General features: G+C 39.6%; 1 protein-coding gene across 4 annotated transcripts in view; it reads left to right on the top strand.

Moving 5' to 3' along the window:
* Positions 1-14,343: 14,343 nt before the first annotated feature.
* Positions 14,344-25,588, top strand: part of NAV1 (neuron navigator 1) — a 60,130-nt gene continuing 48,885 nt past the window's right edge. For all 4 annotated transcript variants that reach the window (XM_053457804.1, XM_053457801.1, XM_053457800.1 and 1 more), the window contains exon 1: positions 14,344-15,448. In XM_053457804.1, the coding sequence (XP_053313779.1) occupies positions 14,938-15,448 (511 nt within the window). In that variant the 5' untranslated portion in view covers positions 14,344-14,937. The remainder of the gene's footprint in view (positions 15,449-25,588) is intronic.

The raw sequence follows: 25,588 nt of genomic DNA, 5'->3' as shown, positions 1-25,588 counted from the left end.
TTATCATTCATTATGAAGGACCAACAGTAGCAAGTTGTCCAGCATAATGCTGAGCTGACCCTGCATGATGCATAAGTCAAAAGGTAAATTAATCTCGCTGATTTAACTATACATTATACAGGACCAAACAAACTTGCCTTCCAGCAGAGGCTCACTTGAATTGGACTTTCGTAATGTGAAATCAAGCAGTTGAAACACAACTCTCCTGACAAATCTCTCTTTAGCAAATAGACCCCATTGTCACATATAGAAAGGAGTATTGACTCACATGTAAATATACATTTCCCTTTGTATAAGTCAATGGTAAGAACCTGTACAGTGCAAAGGACATTGCAAAGGACATTATCAATCTTGAAAAGCACAGATGTGTGCTACAAAATTAAAACAACAAATGAAACATCCTAGTTATGAAGAAAGGCTAGAAAAATATACTTAAGCTAGAAAAAATGTCATAGAGGAGATATGATATAATTATACAAATACCTACGGGACAAGATAATGTCTGGTGACCAGTTCTTTAATAAAAATGTACCAAGAACAAAAGATCATTCATTCAGATTTAAAAGAAAACCCAAAACATTTGCACCTAAAGCACTGAAAAGAGTTCTTTACAGAAAGAACAATAAGTATGTGAAATTTACTACCTACGGAGGTTGTGTTATGAAGTTTAATTAACGCTTTAAATATGGGCTGGGTGATTTTGTTTAGCAAATAGGCATATACAGGGATATCATATAACCGATTATAAGTACATGATTTGTTATAGCTTGTTGATCTAGTGAGAAATCAGATAACCATCTTGGAGTCAAGAAAGTTTTTTGGTTTTTTTTGAGGCACAATTTGAAATCACTTCAGTGTGAGGTTTTTGCCTTCTTATGGAACAAAAGAAGGGTTGAACTGGATGGACTTCCGTTTCATTTAATTTTTTTTAACATAAATGACTGTTTTGTCCGGTGTGCACCACAGTACCAAACTCCTAAAGAACCTTAAACAGAGTAGCTGCTTTTTGAAGATTTCTTGCATGCAAAATAATTTTGGGGTTTTGGGGAGTATGGGGTCAGGGTGGAAGTTCCAGATTTCAGCGACAAGGAGGCAAGAACCAATTATGTTTAATGGGAGTTTTACTAACCAAAATCTTAAAGTGTTTTCAGCTTTTATTTTTTAATGAATACATTTGCCTGTGACAGAGCAATTGCTATCTAGAATGTCAGTGAAATGTGTTGTGTTTATAAACATCAAACTTCTGTGCAATGCTTGTGCAGAAGGAGAAATTAAACAAGCTCCATCCTTAGGCTTTATCATTGCTTGGGAAGTGGGACAGGGTACCTCTGTGTAGCAGTATGTCAGCAACTGGAAGATTGACTCTCCTCTAAAGCGACACACACCGACAGAGTTTACAACACTGTTTACAAACTTTACCTTTGTATTTACTTAAAAGGCAAACCGGGATGCAAGCTTCATTGCCTTTTTGTTGTGTTTTCTCCTTTAGTTCATTGGGAAATATCCTGCTTTACTACTTTTCTTGATTTTCTACAGCACCTTAGGGACAGATATCCCACTGGCATAGGCATGTGCCTAGATTGCCATATTTTTAAGGGAGACACATTTTAACCTGTAGAGTACCAGTGCTGTGGTACGTAACTCTAACCTTTAGTACTTGACTGACATCTTATTACATAATACATATAAATGTATAAAAGATTGAGTACCTATGGTTAACAAGAAAGGGAGTCCAAACCTACTAGTATTTGCCATTTTTGTAAGATATTGTTCCATTAACATCTAGTAAAAAAAGTACACCGCACCAATCCAGGCAGAAGCAAAATAAATTTTACACAGAAATTGCTATTCAGTAAGTGTACACCAGAGGGTGCTACAATTCATTGCCTGACAAACGAGGTACTGTGCCATTCACACCCAGGTTTGATTTAACAGTAGAAATTTTGAGGCCTTATGCTAATTTATATCCTTTATTTAATTGAAAGCATAATAAGTGGGGATATTTTGAAATGCTGCCTTTCTATCAGTTTCCAATATACCGTTCGATCAATCTTCTTGGTCTAGGTTATTTTGTACCACGTGTTTCTCTCTCTGACCTCTCTTCTGTCAATGTCCATTTTCTTCACTGCCTCATATCCATTTCCCTCTACCATTTCTCCATGCACACAACCCAATCTAGTACCTCAGCCTTGAAATCTTCAAAAATGGCATGGCTCCAAAGTGTCCCTCTTTGGGGTTTTCTAATGAGCAATTAGCCTTTTAAACTTAAGCTTGGATTAGCGAACACAATTGCCATTGGAACTCAGGAGTGATGGTTGCTGATAAAGGGCCTCCGTACGCCTATGAAGATATTCCTTTAAAAATCGTTTCCAGCTAAAATAGCCGTTTACAACATTAACAATGTATACACTGTATTCCTGATCCATTTGATTTTACTTCAATGGACAAGATTTGCTTTTGCTATTGTTTAATTTATTATATGTGTCCTCTTGGAACTCTAGTAGCTTTTGCAAGTCAGCATTTACCTTATATAGAAATGAATCAAACAGCGAAAGGCACTGGATCGCAGTAAAATAAAAACCATGCTTTCATTATCCACAAAGTACTAATCTTGAATGATAGCAGAAAGTCAAACTGTATAATACAAAAAATAATAAAACAAAGTTCCAGTTACATTTATTTTATACAAATGAGCATAATGTCACAGATTTATTCTCACCGCTATACCCTGCAGCTTCAGGGGAAGGTTGGCATCTTTTTGGCACTGATACAGCCAAGTGAATCTCACCCCCTCCCCCATTTTAAAACAGCTCCTATCTATTCTTTTGCCTTACACTTCCTCACTCAGTCACACTATTTCCCAATGACAGCTCCATACCTCCATTGGCTCTGCTTGCTCAAGGTACGAGATGCTACACGGCCACCACTGGACCACGTCATCTTGTCTGTCTACCATAGTGCAGTCCACCCCTGCTTGGTTATGACTGTTTTGGACATTGCACTGGTTGCCGGTTCTTGCCTCAGGTTTCACAAAATTTAACACCTAATACTTCATGTGTACTTCAAACAGAGATCCATGTCCCTTTGTCCTAGATTCTTCCTCAATTGTCCAGCTTCTCTAAGGCAACAGAGGAAAAACTAGGAGAAAATATTGAAATGGTTAGATATATCAGTGTTCCATGCATATTGCATATCCAGCTGGTATGGTGCTGACTTGTCTATCCTGAAGCATCCTGTTAAACGCTCCTTTGTACTTTTGTCATAGAGTTCCAGACCAGGTAATCTTCACTGGATCCCTTGGCTACATGACAAGATGATTATCTTCAAGACAACTCCATGGATGTTCTAGAGTACATAGTAAATAAGTGATTGGAGGCATCCTGGCAGCCTTCCTCAGATGCAGCAAACAGGCTCAGTGTTAGCTGAGTAACTATAGAAGTTGGGATTCAACAAACTAATGGTGTTCTGGTATGCTGGGCATCATAGTTTGTTGTGACCACAATTATATTTAATAAAAAGAGTCAGGAGTGCCTACATACCCAACAACCTTACAATAAGTTGAAAAATGTGATTTAGATCCAATCATCTTATACTGTATAAGATCTAGGTTTAAGCAATGATCTATGCAAAATCAAGAATAGGAAGGTTAGGTAGAAGGGTTGAACTTGATGGATTTAGGTCTTTTATTCAACCTTATGAACTGTGTAACTTTGTAACTACGTTAAATAAAACCTAGTTTGGACAGGCTTACTCCCCAAACAAATGTAAAAATATATGGAACCATTCGCTCCATGCTCCATACCATGTTGTTGGTCCAGAGGTGACACATTCACGTGCCTTCTATTCTAGTTAGAGCTTACTGGGACATCAGCGCTATGGCACAGGATAATAAATATGCTTTTAGCAAATGAGAAAAATCTGTAGTATGATTGCATATGATTCATATTTAAGGTGAACTGAACCCCCAGACCATAATTTTGTTGTCATAGAGTATTGTCACGCTCTTGATTCCCATATCCTTCTACGTTTCATACACATATATTTCCTTACCTCTGCCTTGATAAATCATAAACCTTCCGCATTCATAGTGGTTGATGGTGAAGGTTAGGAGAACTGAAGTACCTATACCATACCAAACATACCAGGGGCAGACTTGGGAAGCAGTAGAGAGTAGGAACACTTTAATGCATATGAAAGGTGAATGGTGCCTTTAAATTTTCTGCAGAATCCCAAATGATTTTTTTTCCTTTTCCCACCCTCAGCTCATTGCCCTGCAGGAGATCCTTTTGGCCGAATGCTCCCTGCATGTGATGTACTCACCTCCCGTCAGATCCAGTGCTGGCTCTGCTAAACACTGCATGTTATTTTAGCATGGTAGTTTTTATTGTTTTGGATAAATGCATATTAATGGGCTCACAGGGTATGTTTTAATATGCATTTTTCTATAATAGGGGTGTCAGGGACACAAAACGGTTCCTTTAACTATAGGGATAGATTTGAAAACTGGTAGATAATCAATAATACTGGGCTGATGGGTGTGCTTTTTAACTAAGATAGAAAATGCCAGATATCTGTTGTGCATGACCCTACAACCTGACAATGAATCTCTTCTCTGATGAGTTCGGTCATTTCCTATTGCCAGTTTATTGTGGGTATCTATTATCCTGCTCATTGTTCTATGTTTATTCCTGTTTACCAACCTGACTTGTGAGGGAATCCACAAATTCCCTATCCACAGAGACCAGCTTAACTCTGGTGCTGCTTCCTTATCCTTATAACCTGTAACTACTACTTCCTGCATTTATTCCTGGCTTGTTGGACTAAGCATGAGCCCATCACCCTAACCTAGGTTTTCAGTCGTAAGGAAAGAATATACCCCTGGGCACCTGGTCCATTTTACAGTAAAGAAACTTGTTTAAATATAAATGCAACGAAAAAAAAACAGATGGCTGTCTGAAAATAAATATAATGTAAATTAAGCCAATTGAAATCTAGAGAAATAATAGTAGGATAGTCAATCTAAATTTGTCATACGTATGTTCTTCGCTTCTCCACAGGACACCTGAAATCCCTGCCAGGAAAGAAAACATCCTCTCTACTTGTGTAAAAATCTCATGAGTAAACTGCAACCCTTTTAATCTCTGAACTAGTCATTATGAAGAACACAGCAAGGAAAAAACCACAGAAATAATGGGTTAAGTGTGGCCTTAGTGTCACATTTACAAACTTCGTTTTTGAGGTTTTTTTTACGAAAATTGCACAAGCAAGTTTCTTTCCAGCTATATAGTTATTACGTTCTGAAAATGTTTTAAATGGAAATGTTTGTTTTATTCGCAGTGCAACACAAAGTTAGGGAGGTTTGCAGAATAACATATATTAGACAGCTTTCAGGTTATGCGCTTCTGTTTTGGTGAATGTACGTTGGACATGCCCGGAAAATGAACATTGAATACATTGCCTGCCAAACATTTCTGGCTGCTACATTACTAAAGTCACTCGGTTGGGCTTTCTGCCGGAGCTGACGGATGGCATCCCTTCTCTGTCCATGCCACATCATCACCAGTATGGTCTATCCATCAAATGCTTTCTGAGGGCCTATTACACAGTCCTGCAATCCATTTTACCTGCACACTAGCTTTCCCTCCTTAAATTCATCTAGGTCCCCTTATAGATGTGGTTTGCCAGGTGATAGTTTTTCCACCTGCGGATTCTGATAAATACTACATTTCCCATAGCTTTCTTTTATATAATAAATGTCACCACTAAAGGGATGGACCTCCCACTCCAAAGCATCCTATACATGGTTACATTGTCAGTAGCATGGGTTGTGCTGAGGGCAGTGACTTTAAGCATGACTGTCATAGGATGCCACCTTCATATCATTATGACATTTCTTCTCTAATAGGTCAACCTTGGGCCACTTTAAGTGATATTAATGCAAACTGGAATGGTCTATGAGTAACAACTGCTTAACCACAAAACAGTATACCACACACATAGTCAGTGTGGAGCTGCTGAGTGTTGAAGCACACAGAGCATAAAAATTGTCTGTTCTCTGTAGCATTACTCACTACAGAGTTTCAAACTGCTTCTGGAAGCAACATCAGCACAAGTAGGGGGCCTTCATGAAATGGGTTTCACAATGCAATGCCAAGCGTCAGCTGGAGTGGTATACAGGACTACTGCTCCAGAGTTCCTACTGGACTCTGGAGCAGTGGAAACATGTTCTATGGAGTGATGAATCACACTTCAATCACAATTATCTGGAAGTTGGATGGAAGAATCTGGGTTTGGTGGATGCCAGTAGAACACTTCCTACTGGAATGCATGGTACCATGGTAGAGTATGGATATTGGGCTGGGGCTGTTTTAGCAGGTGGCAGGAAAATGGAAATCCGTGTGCAACAGGTTAATGGCACCAAATAACGAAGGTCAAACTGAGAATTGAAGTAACTAGACTATATGTAAGGGCATCGGCCGAAGAAAGCAGCCAATATGCCTGACTGTTTTGAGCCAAAATCGAGAAAAAAAGCGCTTATGCGGGTCCCAGGCCTAGCAAAGGAAATGGAGGAGGACTCTGATACTTCACTGGGCGGCAAATCTACCTCTTCCATGAGGACTGCACACGAATCTCAAGAATCACAAATTCTTACTTCGCAAACCATGAAATCTCTTCTGCAGGAAATGCGAGAACAGCTTAAACAGGACATCCAAGACATCACATCTTCCCCAAAACGTGTCATTGACAGCCTGAGAGATAGAACGGACAACCTGGAGCTCAGGATGGAAGATTTTGTAGAAGTCCATAACGCTACTGCAGGAGAGGATAATATGATCAAATTCAGGTAAAGAGGGAATCGGAGGTCAAGTTGCAGCCAGAAACTCAAACAGCTAAGCACCTTGAGAAAGGCGCCAGTTGTTTAAATAGTCCCAGCCCACCTTCCAGTATTTTATAAATTTCCTTGACGCGGTCGATTTAAGACTTTTGTCTATTTGCACGTTCCCAACGAGGGAGGCTTTGACCCGATGGTTGCCAGGTAAATTTGTGTCCCGACAGCTCCCAACTTTGTGGCACCAGTTTGTGGAAAGTCCATTCCTGTTCCAGCATGACTGTGCCCCTATGCAGATATGGCAGTCCATAACGTGTTTGGTAAGGAGGAACTCAAGTGGCCTTCAACAGTGGAATACATATACATAGATTACTTACTAAGTATGTAATCAGAACATTTATTTGCTTGAAAAACGAAATATAAAATGGTCACGTTTTGTGCAGCTCTATTTCCTTCTTTCTACCCATCCATCCATCCTTCCTTTCATTCATCCTGACATCATCACACCACTTGGTGCATGAGTAGAAGTATCCTTAAAAAGACACTCCTGCCATCATCTGAACTTTAATGCATATGATGCTTGAATGGTCTCTATATTTCCAGGTACTGCCCATTGCGAATGCGCCATATGCATTTGCCTCTTTCCACACACCCCCCATCTACAGTATATACCATGTAGACAACATGTTACCACCAGCCAACTCCAGTGCTGTCTCAACATAGTGTTCTAGTTGGCTGCTTCACGCAGACAATCAGTGATGCAAAACACCATACCACAAAGGAAGCCTTCTGCCAAATTTCTGGTATTACAGCTTCTCCATAACCATACATATCTTTTTAAACTTTTTCAAAAAATGTTTATTGAAGTACTGTGAGACTGTCTAAAACATCAAACTGTCCCTTTAATTCCCTTGGTGGGCTCCATGCATTACTAAAAATAAAAATGGATATAATATTGCTATGTACAGGGATGCTGTGTGTTCAGCACACGTAAAATGTAAATCACCTCTAATGCACAAGTAGGGGAGAGCAGCAGAATGGTTCCAGCTAATGGCTTCTCAGGCCATTCTCATTAATATTGATGTACAGAGCAGACAAAGACAAGTGTCTGGAAACAAAAATATCCCATTGTCAGGTGCACTCTAGATTTCTTGTGCTGCAGCTGCATTTCTAAATTCATTTTATTGCTGACTTTTGCCATAGTGACCGAACAATTCAAGTTGTACTTTACTAAATAAGTCATACTAAAGATAGATTAAAGTTAAACCTTCTCAGCCATGGACTTTTGCCATGGATGGAGAAGTAACATTATAGTATAAAGTCAAGGACTAAGGTGACAAATCTATAGCATGGGTATATATAAATATATCTTTGCTATGTTGTTGCAATATTAATCCTGCTCAGTATGAGAGGAACTATGCATTCAGACATTTGGTATATTTGTTTGGTTGAGGAGCCAAATAGGAGGCCACCATCTGAAAGATTATGATTAAGGGTGTCTAAGTCAGAATCCTTCCTAAACATGACGATACCACAGCACCGCACAGCCTTGGTTTGTCATGGATAGTTGCCGGCGAGCAGAGTCACTCGTCTTGTGGACACAACAATGACAAAAAGTGGTTGCCTCTCTAATGTAACACATCGCAGGTTTGCCGGAAACCCAGTGCTATTTTAATGTGTAGACTCGTTGAAAGCTATGCCATCACATCTCATAACAATTTAGTAGCTCTTTTCCCATACTTGTATATATTTGTAAACACGAGCTATGCCATAATAGCGGTGCAGTTTGGGTATGCTCATGTTCAGTAGTGGCTAGATTAATGTGTTCAAGGAAATTCAGTGATGAAATATTAACGAGACATTTGTCTGGAAGAATGTGGGATACGAAAACAGTAAGACTACATTATGAACAGAACGTAGTCCGCTAAGTAAAGGGTGAAATGAGTGGGTGGGAGTAGACAGTTGTGATATGCCTCTGCAGACATGGCGGTGATAGGGTTACCGGAAAAAGGGATATTGAATGCTATGCTGTTCCCGGCACTGCAGATTTCTGTGATGTAGTGGGAGGTTTTGCAGAGGTCTCACTGCTGGCTCAGCGTCTAAGCGTGTGTGGCTGCCACGTGTGTGCAGCATTCTACACGAACACTCACCCTCTGAACATACTACATTCTGTTGCAATTCCAGCTCTTAATAGGCATAAATACCCTGAATGTACCATAGACCTTTTTTTCTAGTAAGCACCAATGCAAGCTGCATCTTTTGGTCCTGTGATATTTATTTTTCTATGCAGAGGGACACACAGTATTACGGCGTATACTAATTAACCACACATACAACGGAGCCGGCCTTAAGTGTTCTGGCGCCCTGTGCGGACTACTCCTCTGGCGCCCCCCATCCCCCCAAAAAAGAGAGGAAAAAAATCTGCCCCTTCTCACTATCTACCCCCTCTCCCTACTTCTCATTATCCTAACTTACCTTGTTGAGTCCTGCGCTGGGAGCGGGAGGTGTCTGTCACGGAGAGTGAGGGGCACCGAGCGGTTGCTGGAAACTTCACATTATAGCATTATATAGAAAGCATTCACAAATTTCATAGCAATTCTACATACCATTATATGGCATATTTCCTTAAAAGACGGTAGGTAATTTTTAATTTAATTTTTATTATGTTTTGTTTATATAGTGCTAACGATAACTTACAATCTAGAGATACATTAAGAAACTACAAAAATAAAGTAAAATGGGGCACTGTTCTATAGCGGTATACTTGCTTTTTTATGTGTTTAATGAAACTCTACATGAAGTATGGGAAACAAGAGAAAGGTATTTAAATCTCTACCCAACTGGGGACAATTAAGTTATTAAAAAGTTTTAAAAACTTAAAAAAGCTGCGTCAAATTAACCCATCCTGATAAGAACTGCAGATTCTAGTGACCTATCTTCTCAGTAGAGATCCTGGTATGAACTAGTAAGTCCTTTAACATTTTGTACATTAAAAGTTACAACAAATTCATTGCAAAGTACCTGGAGCCAACAAATTATCGTGTCTTTAGTGCTGGTTAAAAATACAACAAAAGAAAATAATTATAGTTGAAATGGACACCGACATATTTATGGAGGTGGCCTAAAAATCTGTATCAGGTATTTAATACTCACAATTGTTTTATTTTTTCTTCTTTCTTGGCCCTTCTACAGTTTTTATGTACATACAGTGATCAGATTAGGTACTCTGCTCAATATTGCATTAGAAATACCACCCTATTACTAATGAATGTTGAAGAAGAAGATTTTATCAAGTCAAATGTTTGTCCCGTTGTACAGCGCTATGGAATTTGATGGCGCTATATAAAACAATAATAATAATAATTCAAAATAATATAGTCATGTGCAACAGAAAAAAATGGTAGTTTTTAAGGCTAAGCAGCCATATTCCTAAGTGAAAATGCTGTCAGGTACCACCGCTGGGATGCATGGACACAGCTTGACATGACTGTTTACATTACATTTAATTTGTAGAACCCCCGGGAAGCTTAGTAGGGGAGAATAAGCAGGAAAGTGTCTGACAGAACAGGGGAGCGAATTCCAGGGAACAGGCAAGTAAAATCCTGTATACATGAATGTTAAGAATTTATTAACGGTTGAAGAGAGACACGTCAAGGGCAGAGCAAAGAGGGCACTTGGGAGAGTATTGGAGAGACGAGGAAAAAAATGTTGGGGCACAGGAGTTTGAATTTTACTTTGGAGGGTATGGGGAGCCAATGCTGGAACAGTGAAGCAGCAGAATGATGGGATAATTAGTCTGGTAAAGGTTCCTTTACAACTTTTGATGAAATCCTAAAATGACAGGTCTGCTTAAATCCATTTTACATGCATATTCAACGTTTTCGTTGAATCGGAACAGCATGTTTAAATATTATTGTTAAGTAATAGTACACATTTATGGTATACAAATCAATAGCTTTGAAAGATCCACCATTCCATGGAGTATTCCAGCTCCTTGACTACAAACAAACAACATTCTGCACTGTTCTTACCTCCCCTTTACACAAATGCCCCATTGTGTACTAATCACATCACCCCATCCTAACCCCAGCTTTGCTTTTGGCCACGGAGTATCCTGTCGTAAGACAGATAGCTTCTCGGTTTAATTACATTTTCTGTCTCTCTACTTCTAAAGTTACAGACAGGCTACACATCCTTTCAGCTCATATTCCTGTTCCGATTCACGTTCTTCTACGTACATCTGCTCTGCTGTTGTATCCTGCATTCTGTGTTATTCTGTAATGTAGTCTGCCTTTCCTAGATGTTCCTGCCAGGGCCCACACAGACATTTCCTATTTAACCCTTTGCTCACATTAACAAGAACCTGATCCGCTCATTGTTTTGCTAAACCTCCATGTTTACACTGCTAGTCGAGTATGACCCCCCTACAGACATTGGTGTCCTTTAACATAGTTCTGCTTGGTACAATGGTTCATGCTGCCGTTATGTCTGAATGTGTGCAGTTCTTCTAGTTTAAGGACCAAAAATTAATCAAAACAAGATTTAGATTACAGGTAATTTGCAACACAATCCTGGCAAGCATATGAAGTTTCTACAATATATTTCCTTTTTTTTTACATTGGCAACCTGGCCTGGGCTCTTTGCATGGATGGATACTCTGCAGAGTGAGGATAACTCTCAAAGCACGTTTTAAAGAATACTTAATACAATTCTATGGCATTAACTGAATACATTCTTGATGCTTGTCCTCAAAAGTCACAGATTTGTGTAAAATGGTGGATATTCACAGGATCGCTCAAACGAAACACAAAAAGCCCAGAATTAATAAAAAGCTTTTGTGAAAAATAAGGTTTTAGTATGCAGATTTTCCAGACCATTGAACAAGCTGCAATGTATTATGGGAGTTGTAGTTCTATGCCTGTCAGGCCATGTGTCGTCAGAACACTCACCTGACCTGGAGCTGGCTCAGCATCTCTGGTCCACAGGAGTGAGTCTAGCAGTAGATGCTTGTTTCCATAGAAACGAGGGCTGCAGCTCTGCAGTGTAAGAGAGAGAGAGATTGCGGGAGGGTGAAAAGAAGGCAAAAATATGGTAGCACTATGGAAGGAGTGATTCTTAGAGAGTTTTGTAAAGAGAGGGGGAGAAAGAGAAAAACAGAATGGGTGGAAGGGAGTAGAAAAAAAACTGTATCCAGTTTTACATGCTACAATTATGATATATACTGACGTGAGAGATTATCTATCTAGCTGTAAAATCTAATTAGCCTATATATATATATATATATACACACACACACATTTATATATATATATATATATATATATATATATATATATACATGATGTTACATAGGTATTTCTTTCATGATCTCACTGAAGACCAGGGTTTAGGTCAGTGGTGGGACTCTGTATGGCCCCCAACTGTTCTGAAAAGTGCGTAGGTTCCATTTAATGACATCATTTATGGAGCAGTTTGCTGCTCTCAAGCTGAGTTCTATACAGTGCTCCATGTTAGAAGCTGGATAACGTTACACTTCACTAAGCATATCGGCATTTGTCAGAGGTATCTAATTATTATTAATATGATCTGATACCGTTTATTGTTCCTTTACGGCAAAACCTCTCGCCATAAGCACGCAAATTCAGGGTGACCTCTGCTTTTCCTGCAGCCCTTAACGGTTAGTATTAGCGGTCACATGTTTGTGCCCCCATCCCCCACCACATGTTGATCTCTGACTTATCGTTGTCTAAAATGAAGGTGTCACAAGACAACAAACAGAGATCGTTGCCGCTCCATATCTCCATCATGTTTGTACACACTATGCATTCATACACTAAACATATTATTATTATTTCCAAACACAAACTTTAAAAATGAATTCCCCATTATCTTGAAAACTATCGCTTTAAATTCAACTGAATTAATTTATTAAGCATACTGATTGCTTGTGCTTTTTATTTAGTGATCACTATAACTGTTTTGGAGATGTATAGTTTAAAACTAAGGTTATAATGTATGGTTTAAAACTGAGCGACTATTTTACCACTAGAAAACTGAGATGTATCATAAAACTAGCATATTAGGCTTTATTCTAATTATTTCTCCCTTTTCCAAAGCATATTTCTTACAAAGGAAGTTTAATGCGAATGACTCAAGTTCCTCTACAGACTTTCGTAAGTCCGAGTGTCAGACTGGGCAATTAAGACCGAGACTCTCTGTGTTTATGTATTAATTACTACAGGCAGTATGATAAACAATTAGGGTGTTTGTCAATAATTTAAAAAAAAAAATGTACATTCCAAGTTAACATGTTGGTCCCATGATATGAAACGGTGCATTTTTAATACAGATATATACGCTACTTTAGCCTAAACAACAGTAAAATGCAAACTTTGGGAAAGTGACTGATCCACTTTAAATATTTATTAAGCTGCCAACAAACACACATAATACTTATTACAGAGTCTGGAATTAAACCATCTATGAAAATCTACTTTTAGCCATGTGGCACCCGCTGGATGGATTAAAATATATAACTATAGGAAATATTATACTATATGGCAAAAAAAATAATGACAAAATCAGTGGCACATTCACCACAGGGAACAGAATGTAACCTTAGAATTTAAAGTGAAAGCAGATGGTGTATAACCGTGCTGACCATAGGACCTCACTAGGAATCAAAAAGTCTCAAAAACAGCTTTATGGGAATCCAATAAAATGTATAAAACGAAAGATACCTTTTTGGAAACGACGCGGTGGTTGGGAACAGACTTTTTAAATAGCATCTAATTCCTTATATGTATCTTAAATGTACTTTTGGTTATGAAGTTGTCGGGAGCATTTAACTGACATTTAATTGATATTCCAGATTTACCCCAAACATCCTTTAGCAGCTGTTTTTATTAGCCCAAACACCTGTTGATAACAACATTGTGTATTGTTTCTTTATAATTGCAGTGAGTGTAGATTTGTATAAGATTCGGATAATACAGAGTGTAAAAACACAATACATTGCAATTAATAACATGTATAGAAGATAAGCGTTCAGCTCATAATCACAGCTAATCGTGTTCAAAGGGGAAAACATATAAGGCAGGGCACATATAGCATCCATCAGAACATGTGTGTAAACATAATATATATACCGATATATATATATATTATATATATATATTATATCACACATACATGTTGTAGAAGAACAGGGGCATTGCGTGTAAACGTGTTCCTAAATGAATGTCATAAGATACTTAGTCCTCCTCTTCCCATATTTCTCCCTCCCTTTATCTGGCTTTTTCTCTGTAGCTCCCCCTCCTCCATGTTCAGTCTCTCTCTGGAGCTCCGTCTCCTTTTTCATAGCATTTTCTCTCGCACCGTCACGCGTCCTTCTCGTTTTCGGTCTGTCTCTCCTCCTTTCCTCGTTCCCCCTCCTCTACTGTGGCTGTCTCTCTTCGTGTCCCCTCCTTCCCTCCCTCCTCCTCCCTCTCTCGCTCTCTCAGCATCCTCCGGGAGGTAGAGGAAGCAGAAAGCTGAGGGAGTGCCTTGTGCTCATGCACCGCTAGGACCAAAAAGGGGACGCATATGCCCTCCGGTGAGGGTCGGCACAGATCCGCCGGGAGTCATCTCGTTTGGGACTGTATATATTTTCCGTTCCGAAGAATATCTTTCGTTGCTTTCGTTCTCTCCGCGTCCTCTGCCTCCTTTAGCCCGTTTTGCTCCCGTCAGGCTTTCTCTCCATACTATTGATGCTCCTGTGATTTTTTCTCTGTCATTTCCATTATTCTTTTTTTTTTCACTGCACACGCCTCTGCTTTCCTTTTCGTTTCACCTACTGGTATTCTTCTGCTTACCCTCTAGCCTTTTACCATTTGCATTTATTCTGTCCTCCATTTTTCTTCCTCCTTTTCTTGTTGTAGAATTGTCTGTTCTTCACTCCTCTTTCTCTCATGCAGATTCCTCATCTTAATTGATTCCCCTATTCTTTATCCTTCCATAATTCATTTCCTGAATCTTTTCCTACTATTCCCCTTCTCCCCAGTACATATGTTTTATTTATAATCTTCCCTCCTACCCTATACCTCCTTTCTTCAGGGAGGGGAGGTGTGATGATGCAGAGAAAGGTGAAGCCCCCCTCAGGGGCTGGTCCAGGCCGCTCTGCGGAGCTCCGTGTCTTCCGTGGCCCTACTACTGCCGTACACGAATCACGCCTGCCTGGAGCTCCTTTGCGACGCCAACGGTCCCTAACCAATCTTTCTGTTTTGACTGATGCTGAGAAGAAGTTACGCCTTTGTGGCCCTGACTGGTGTGATGACTTATCTACTGTGGCTCCCCCTAGGAGCCACAATGCAGCGCCTGCTTCACCTGCCATGTCGCGGGCTCTGTCTCGTTCAGAACACTCATTACTCCAGCCCAAAACACCTAGCCGTATACCCCGGGGCCCATATGCAGAGGTCAAGCCTCTCAGCAAAGCACCAGAGACTGCGCCCAGCGGCCCTGGAGTGGATGATTCCAGTAAAGAGTCTGCTGATGACAAGAAGACATTTCTGAAGGTGGACCCAGAATTAGTGGTGACTGTACTGGGCGATTTGGAGCAACTGCTCTTCAGCCAGATGTTGGGTGAGATGGCAGACCTCATGGGCTGGGAACTAGGGTTGGGATGGGAACTTGGGATGGGGGGGGGGGAGGGAAAGTTTTCTGCATGACACACTGCATGGGGCATTAGGTGGCCCGAATTAAAAACAGTACCGAAAATAATTGCAGCGATTAAACATGCAGGAAATCTCAGTGATGATAAAAAGATTGATTATAAGATATAAGAGGTGAATTAAATGGGAAATGTGTGTAGTGAAATTGTGTTTTAGGCATTAGGTAAATCAGTGGAACAGATGCATTAAAGCTCTCTCTGGTATAAGTGAGATTGGAAGAATGGAGGTAGATGAGAGAAGCCACACAAATGATACTGTCTACTATATTAAATTAAACGGCTAGGATATCCTCATGTGTTCTATGGGTCCTTGACTACTTGCATTTGGTGAGAACCTGTAACTTGCTAACTGTGTAATTATTATATATATATAGTATGGTAATGGTACGATTGGCAGAGAAAAAAGAGAGCGTATGAGACGGGATGATACGAATGTTACTTTTTTAACTTTAGGCCAACAGACCAAAAGCTTTTGTTCCTATTAGTATGCCTGAAACCTCCACATCATGACTGAATAGGCCCTGAAATATTTAATTCATAACTATACTCAAATAATAGTGTTACCTCTAGGAATTATGGACAAGGCAGACATAGAGAATGAACATTAGTGGTATGCATATTAATCACTGTGTGATATACATTACTCAAATGTTGCATAAGAAGAAAAGGCCACATGGTGACCTACAGCTTGGGGCTATTCATGCTAAAAGGGTGGCATTGAGTCCTATTGTGGCTTTTAGAGATATTTTGTGCTGAAATATAAGTGACAATTACCTCTTTCTATCAGATGATGTGAAGTACATTTGTGAAGGACCTGAAATTGTTTAGTGTAAGTGATAACATGTTGTTAAGTGGTGCAATAATGCCATTTTGCCCATGCACAACTTGTCTGGTGAGAAATGGTGTGAACTGAGGATATAGCTGTATGTTAATCTGGGTTAAGGTGTTTCTTGGGGCACCACTGAAGTTACCATATCGTGCTAATTAAAAACAACAAATGTCTGGTTCACAGGGATATAGAAAGGATAATAACTTTTTGTAGAGCATGGACTCTACTTTGACCTATTCAAGTTTACAAGTTTTAACCCCCTTGCACAGTGGGCTACTTAGAAAATGAAATACGGAACAAGCCCTCAATGGGGTTAATGGTAAAACACTGATGGCAGAGCTGGACTGGCAGAGGCAAAGGAAGAGCAGATAAAACAGTGTGGCACAGTCATGAGAAGTGTGTATAGGTGCATGAATAACACAGCACACACTGCATGATGGAGGTGCAGAGCCAATGCTGTATGTGTGGGAGTGGTACTTCGCTGCTTATGACTGTAAAATCTCTTTGTTCACACGCGCACACTGCATTGCTGCAGGCACAAAAAATACTATACATTGTGTGAAGCAGGTAAAATAAGATAAATAAATATATATATATATATATATAACAGTCGGCATACAGCAAGGCATATCACAGCTTCCATGTCTGTAGACATGCATCAATCTTTTTTTAATATAGCAGAGTGTAGGCACTCTATTGGTATTTGCCATACTTTAATAATGCAACATGTTCATCACCTTTATAGTGACACATTTTGTATTGGGTGTAACGTGATCATTTTCTCTACACATGCTATCAACATAATACTGTGCAGTATCGTTTGTAATCATTTTGCGTGTCTCCTAGACATACGCTGCTGTTCATACGCTTAGCATGTGGACACTCTACATTGTTGAACCGTACGGAATGATGCTGGTCAGGCCACTGAAATATGGTAGAGGGTGTCCATTATCAATGTATGGATGTCAAGGGATGTTGCACAGAGCACAGTTGTTTACAGGATGGTCCCAGGGTCTGTATGTCATTTGACAGAACATAGCCTCCATCCTACAAGTATTTTATACAGAAGGGCTATTCATTACATTCTCTAGGCTTGACCTACAGATTACAGATACATAGCTTCAACATTGGTGGGGGTAGAACTTGTTAAGGAATCCTCAATTTGGGTCACAGAGTCATTGAGTTCACCCCCCAGCAAAAACATATCACTCAGTGTCTGATCGGCTCCCTCGCATGACTGTGCTAATAATAACCTTCTCCAAAGAGCAGGCACTCACAATCACGGCAAAATACAATGGCTTTGTATAAATAAATATTATATACTGTAAGTGACTGCTACAATGTAGCTAGCACAATGTTTGCTGCCTTTGTGTGTGTGTTCTGCGCTATAGTGTCCTTCAAATTATCCTTTTACTATTTGGGCAGGGTAGAATAGCGGATGCCAGGTGCTGTTAATATTTGTTCTGCCCAGAACAGCAATTTTAATTGTGTTTACAGTGCACATAGAGCAGATCATTGGTTGAGGGCTATTTGTTAGCGGCCTGTAAATGGTTTGGTCCCGTGGAGCAAGGATCTGTATACTCATGTGTGCATGAAGTGCGTTGATATAACAAGCATGGTGTAAAAGAGATCCTGAATGACCTTCAAGCTCAAAGCAACAATGATAACAGCGTGAGATGGTTTGGGTGCATGTACCTGTGACCCAACAAACTGCCAATTCAAAGACATGGCCAAATAACCCAAAATCTTACATGCATAATGCTTCTTCTGTGAACGAATCCCATTATTTATGAAATTAAGGCAAATCCACATAAATAAAATGAGCAATGTCAACATGTGTCTGTGTAAATGCACAATGAATGGGATTTGCCAAACACATTGTGCCTAGAGGCCAATTACATGTAAATTAGGCCCTATTCACACTGAAAAGGTGCCAAATTTGTCATAGTACTCTCCTTGCCAGGCATAGTGAATGCCATTTATATAAGCATATCAGAATAAAGACCATAGTCTGTAAAGATTCTGTATAGTACCATTGCTAGCGGAGCATTAGTAAACACTAAACAAGTCCACAGACTTGCTGTTCTCCACTGCATGGGACTATGGCTAGGCGTGAGCAAATTAGGTTAAGAATGATCACCTTTTTACCTCTATAACCACTATATACATTGACCCCCTCGGAGCAAATGTTCACTGTACTGAACAGGCTTTAAACAGAGCTGAAGCAATAAGCCAGTATCACAACCTCATGCTGATGAGCCCCATTAAGGATGAAACAGCTGTCCATGAATGTGATCTGGCTTTTGCATCTCAGTCCCGCGTGCATTTGCTCCAAGGGTTCCATATATAAAGTGAATATAGAGGCGAGTCTCTGGGCTTATCTGGTGGTTGCCTCTGCGACCCCCTTCGTTTTAAAAGGAGGGGTTTTCCTATCATCTTTACCCCACTACTTGCCCTATCTCTGATCACACTCATAGAGCTTATATTCTCCTACAAATGTCCAGCACCGGCCTGCTTCAGAGTTGCCTCACTGCTGACAAACACAGTTGTAGTCAGTTTACTTTCACACATGGTGTGAAAGATGTACTAAGATGAGTTGGAAAACTCTCACTCCCAAGGGAGCTCTCCAATTTCCCTCTTACCCTGTTGAGCCTGTGTAAGAAACTGTAAAGTCTCACAGAAACACAGATGGCAGATAAGGATCAATTGCCCATACAGTTGAAACACCATACTTTTTCTTCAAGCTTTTACTACCCCCATTGCACGGACAGTTAAGGTTACCAACACATTATCTAGAACGTTGACGTGTGAACTCTCTGTTCTCCAATTCATGCACATTTTCTAGTCTCCTCTCTCCTTTTTTTCTAATGTGTACATGTTAACTTCTTAAGTCACAGGGGAATTCTAATTTTAATTGTCCAAAATCATTATGTCTTCATAAGACCATGTGGTCAGTTCACTCAGGGCTACATTTACCTGACATGACCTAATAACTGACAATGCCCCCAAAAATTCACAAGGTAATGACTAACTTTTCTGCAAGGCAAACAGGGCCCAAGCCTGAAACAAAACTCATCTTTTTATTAAGCTTAGTCTGACTAGACCCTGGGAGGGGTACTAGGCTGTCTTCATGGTGTTTCCCATTATGGACCTTGCTTCTCCTTTATGCCGACACACAATACAGCGCTGTGATTTGATATTGCATACCTCCTAGTGTCACGATTTTCATTGGACAGTTTTTGGATGCTGTATCCGGTAGCTTTTTCAGGCAGTGGGGACCATGGGCCAGTTGGGGCAAAATCTCCTGTCAAGGCCACGGAGGCCTCATTGTAATGCTTTGGAACTGAGTGCTGTGATGTGGCTGTTTGGGTAAGGTGGGTGGAGTGGCTCCTCGCTCCTTCCACTTCTCCCACTATTATTTATTGTTATATATAGAGCCATCATATTCCGCAGCGTTGTACAATGAATGAACAGGGCATAACAAGTAGTGTATAAGAGAACAATTTGACTTACAAAAACAAGGGATCAAGAAGGACCTGCTTATACAAGCTTACAATCTAGAGGCACTGTTCCTGCCTCTCACAGCCTCTTGCCACATGTCAAGAATACTGTATGGAGTATTCGTGTCCCAAATACTGTATGGAGATGCCTAAGACAGTGTAGTCAATAATGGGGTTAATTCGTAGAGATCCATACAAGAGGAGCACAGTTTTCTGCTAGGCCACCACAGGAGAACCCCTAAAAAAATACCGGTAATTGAGGATGTCTTTGCTGGTCGGGGATATCACCTTTGGAAGGACGGGCCACACAAATACAATGTGCAATTTTGAACCGTGGCTATTTTTAGTGAGAAACTCAGGAAGCTGGCCTTTCCCCAAGCTGAGCTCATGAGGTGAGACTTCATTTAACCCTTAGAGCACCGGATACAGGTCAACCGAGCTCAGAATGCCCGCTACATAGTGGCTCTCATGTGTGTTCATCAGTTAATAATGACTATAAGTGATCATTAAAATAGCTTTTCTTTAATGTTGTGGGTCTGCTGTGGTGCAAAATCGTTGGCATACTTGTGGAACTGTGTGTGTTTTCTACCTATTATGTTTCTTTAGCATAACTATGAAATTTAAACTCACCTTAAGCATGCCTAAGTTGTGGTATGTTGTGTACGATCACCAAGAACAGACCCGGGTTAAAAAATGTCCCTTTAAGGCCAGCAGATTAATCACGTGTGCGCGGCTGTACTGAGGATACACGATGCCACTTTCAACAGTTTTACACCACTCAGGTAGACCTTTGCAGCATGTGGTCGGGCACCAAAGTGTTCTATTGCCAACAGTCCTGGCTTGACTGTCACCTACATGTGTTCAGTCTGCATGTATGTACAACCACAATTATTAGATACGTTTACTACTCTCTACTTATGAACCCATAGTATATTTTCCCTTGTGGAGTGTACACATGTGTACAGATGTCGGTGGCCAAGGACAATGTGTCAGGGCAGTTACATTTTCTGAGAGTAAGTAGTCTTCTACTTGCCCATGTACACCAACATTTCTTGGATCAGTGAATCATCCTGATTAGAGAACAAAGGCTAACATGTTAACTTTCTGGGCCCCTGTTTCTGAAGGACACAGGAGCAAAGAGTAGCTGTACATATGGATGGATGCTTTAAATCATGCATAGGCACAGTGAAATGTGAAGATAAAACCGAGTCCATCCATTAAATGTTTGGAGGTATTGACCAATAATGATCCCTGTATATATATATTGCCATTAAGAAAATGTGAAGCATAATTCAAGGCTCCTTTGATGGACAAGTTGGAGCCCCATCAATCTGTCAAGTGTGTTATAGAAACCATCAATTAAAAAAAATCTATTTCAGGGTTCCAGGATGAAAACAGTTTATAAGTAGACCTTGGCTAGAGGAAGACTGAAGAGATTGAGAGACACAGAGGGTTAATGCACAACAGAGAAAGAGAATATTCTGACATAAGGAGAGTGATAGGGGAGGGAGGACTGTGCAGCTGGGCTGCTTGTTATGCAGACAGGATGTGAGACACACATAGAGCCTGCTGTTCTACACAAACAGCATTTTACATACTCCGCCGTGCCTCTGTCACACTGCTGTATCATACTTTATGAGATCTGCTCTGTATCGGGAGTGAAAATGAATCATCACTTTGTCTCATGCGCATCACCGCATTAAGCATAGAATGCCGTACTCATTTGCACTTCAAGTATGTCTAGCATAAGAGCAAATTACTATACAATATAGCTCTTTTTTTTTTTTCTTTTTTTTTTTACCGGTGATACAATGACCAGTACCTCTAGGACTAGTGCAGTGGTACAGAGCTTGGCACCTTAGCAGCGATTTGACTTGCTTATCTTTCTGATGACTATGAATTAAATGAAATTGCTATGGCAACAGAGTCAGCCCAGCCAGCCTCTCGTCTCTATGGCAACAAAAGCCAAACCACCATGTAAAGGCTGTGTGGTGTATTTCATTATATACCTGCATGCACTCTCGCAGAATGAAGAAAGTGCAGCCATAGTGATGAGTTAGCTTATTATATATTGCTTTTCTTGTGAATGGTTTTGTGGTTTGTATACAGTGTAATAATGTCACATTTGTTTTTGAATTCATACTGTATATGTTATTATAGAACAGCTATATTAAAAAAATATTTAGAACATTTGAATAGTATGTTTTTATTTATATGAGCCTATATATATATATATATATATATATATATATATATATATATATATGCAGTGAAAGAACGGAGATCGTGGTGCACATATCAAAAAGCAACGCTACAGCTATTTTATCTTATTCTTAGGTGTCGCCGTATTAATAACAAAACACACCAAATACTTCTGGAAATGTTTTAAAACTGACTCCAGTCCAAGCCGAGAATTAAACCTGACAGACAGTGATTTCAGATTTGGTAGGCCCACCAGCTCGGGGACCCCGTGCCTGCAAACTTCCAATATTCCAACATTTTAAGAAAGCAAAGAAAGTTTGATTTTTTTTTAAAGGGGATTTCTCTTCCTGTCCACATGAAATCTATTAGGCACATGAAATCTTCTTGTCCACATGAAGTCTATTAGACACGCTAGTGTTGCCACATATTACAGCGCCCTAGCATTTAAGCGAAGGTATTTCGAAACACTTCCACCGATTCAAAATCAGAAAGCACAAGCGTTGGGTTTGTTTTGATGAATGAATTCAGATGCTCGAAGCTGTGAAGGCGATAGTTCCCCTTCGAATAAACGGCTAGATTTCAAAATTTTGAGTTCAGCACCGTGAAACTATTAAATCCAGATTGCAGATTAATTTAGTATAACCACACTACCTCTTGGGATATGCTTGTTTGCATGACTTCACCGTGGGGGCGTAATTATGATTGAGTGCTTTGCCGATAAGCCACATACTTTGCCGTTGAACCAAGTGATAGGGTTGAGGGTGAGCTATATAGAACAAAAAACTGTTTTTTTTCCCTGGTGAAAATCTTGGTATATTGGGTGGAGACATCAGGTAGTTTGTTGTGGAACTGCAGATCCCATGATGCACTCGTGCTGATCAGCCAGCTAGAGCAGAACAACTCAGGCTGGCTGAGCATTGGGGAGTTGAAGTTCTAAAATAGAGCAAAGAGCTACCTGTTGTCTGCCTGTTGTCTTATTTACATGATTAAATACACAATCAAACCATGACATTTGGTTTATTCTGTCATGATGAGGTACTAGTTCTGTTAGAAGGAACAGATTAAAAAAGAAATTGCAACATGAGGATGCTTGGAAAATTCGCAAATCAAAGTCGCTTATTAGGATCCTTATAATTTATAAAACCAGTGATTCAGTAACAATATACTTAGAAGTCATTCAGCATAATAACATATCATTTGATGGACCACTTGGCCCATCTGGTCTGCCTATTTTCCTGATGTAAAGACCTTAATCAGTCCTTGGTCTCACCTTCATTCAGGATAGTCATATGCCTATCTCATGCACTGTATTAGCCTCTACCCCTTCTGCTCAGAGGCTATTCCACTTACCTACAACCCTCTCGGTAAAACCTCCTTACATTACATCAAAGCTTCTGATCCTCTAGTTTTAGAGCATTTTAAGTGTGTGCTTACGACTACAAACGTGTCTGGATATGTGCCCTAATCTTAAATGGTGTTAATAATAATACTAGTTATATACTATATACTAGTTATTAGCCTGTTATTGTCGATTTAAATAATAAACATTATTATAATAAACATTATTTCATTGTAACTTAGTAAGTAAAATATTTGTGTGTTACTCCTGAAAAAAAAAAGACTGGTTATTATATAATTCATTTTTGTGGAACGGTCTGAGCGTTTTGCAAAAGTTCCTGCTAAAAGGAAAAAAGTTTTATGCCAACTGGTGCTGTATGCTAAAAACGAAATAGCAACCCCACCTTGGAAAGTCTGAGTAGTACAATGTTATAGAATAACATGCTCATTATCAGTTATATATGGTATCATTATCATGACCGGTTATTTATGTATGCTGCTCTGGCTAAACCTTCTTCATCCAAGGCCAAATTGTCTTTTACTCTTTGTCTTTGATTTTGAAGTCCCAAAAGATAATATACACTTTTTTTTACCCCTTCCGACCCATAGAGCCATAGAATATAATGGAACTTGCCCTGGCACCAGGAGCACGTTGAGCACCACGCTTCAGTGAGCTGAGGAATTCTGTTCCGCACGGTGCTGGCAAATTATATGTTAGCCGGAGGAATTCAAACTGTTTCAATAAACATGCGTATATTAGAAAGGGGCCCTACTCGCCTTCTTGCTAAGTCCCGATTACCAAATGTACAGCGCTGCAGCATAGGTTGGCGCTATCTAATTCAATCACGGTACTTGTAATAGTAAATCTGGTGCCAACTTTACATTGGGCTTGGATACTATTTTGATTTTTGTAAAAATGTATCATTTCTAGTCAGTACTCCCATTTTTCAGATAGCCGGACCCTCTGCCCATATAAAATATAATGCCCATATGTTTTGGTGTCTTTTGATCAAGATTTTATACTGAATTAATGGTCTGTCTTTGAAGGTATGTGTTATGATTAGGAATCCGTGTGTTTGTCTAGTAGAATAAATACGGTAAAAGATCTGAAATACATACACATGACTACTATGCAGCTGCTTGAAAACGCTGTGTTCTGTAAAAAATAGAAATGTTTTAAACCAGAAAAAAACAACCTAATACTTCTAAAAACGTGTTTTTAACGTGATATTACTAATAAAAAAATGATGAGCGTTTCCATTTCAATTCTGGACTAAGTGTTTTGACAACAGCCAAACACAAGAGCCTGTGTATTTTATTTTGTTTGTCAATTCTTGAGAATATAGGCTCACCCCCCCCAATAAAAAACTTAAGGCACCACACCCAATGTTTCTAGTTTTCCTTCCCAGAATATTTGGCACAAACCCTAGTTTTTCCCTTCATTGTCTAATATCGATAGTAGTCACGTACTAGGACTAATACAAGCCTTTACATGCTGTGATGGAAAATGTTTTTCAATGAAAACCAAATTCATACAAGCATTGCTGCTGGTCCATACAGCGGACCTGATCAGCAGAGCCATGGCCGCCTTGTAACATTGGGTTCCTGGGTAGCCTGGGTTCCCACATCAGAGATCCTTGGGTCTATATAATATTTCCATTGTCAGTATAGAATCCAGGCTATAATGGAAAACGAATCAAAATCATATTATCCTAAAGTAACAATTATTTTCAAAAAAACAATTCATGTATTCGCCTATGGATGCAATATCTGTCCTTCATGGTCCCTACAACTTTAGAAATCAGATTTATATAAGAGCTGGGTAGATCTAGGTCATAAACAAAGAAAGAAATGGGGTGTCATTGTTCAGAGTTTTGTGTCCAAGGATGTAGGGACCTACTGTATGGTTTCACAAAGTGTGCCAATCACTGGTAAGAAATGGAAATCTTTCAATATTCATTATGGGTTACAGAAAAAAAACAGATCAAAACAGGAAAATGGTGTACTGGTAACGGAAGAAGACTCCATAAATGGAGAGTTGGTCTGCTAGATGAAGCCAAATGTAGTTAATAAAATTATGTTTGGGGGCATTTAATTGGGAGCGGTATCAATCAACATATCTAAGGTTTTATACTGTAGATTGCACAATTGTCTTAGTCTGTCAGTTCTTACTTTGTCATAGC

This window comes from Spea bombifrons, chromosome 2, assembly GCF_027358695.1.
Source record: "Spea bombifrons isolate aSpeBom1 chromosome 2, aSpeBom1.2.pri, whole genome shotgun sequence".
NCBI classification, from domain to species: Eukaryota; Metazoa; Chordata; class Amphibia; order Anura; family Pelobatidae; genus Spea; species Spea bombifrons.
Note: the sequence above shows the minus strand (reverse complement) of the source record. Positions and strands in the feature narration are given on the sequence as shown.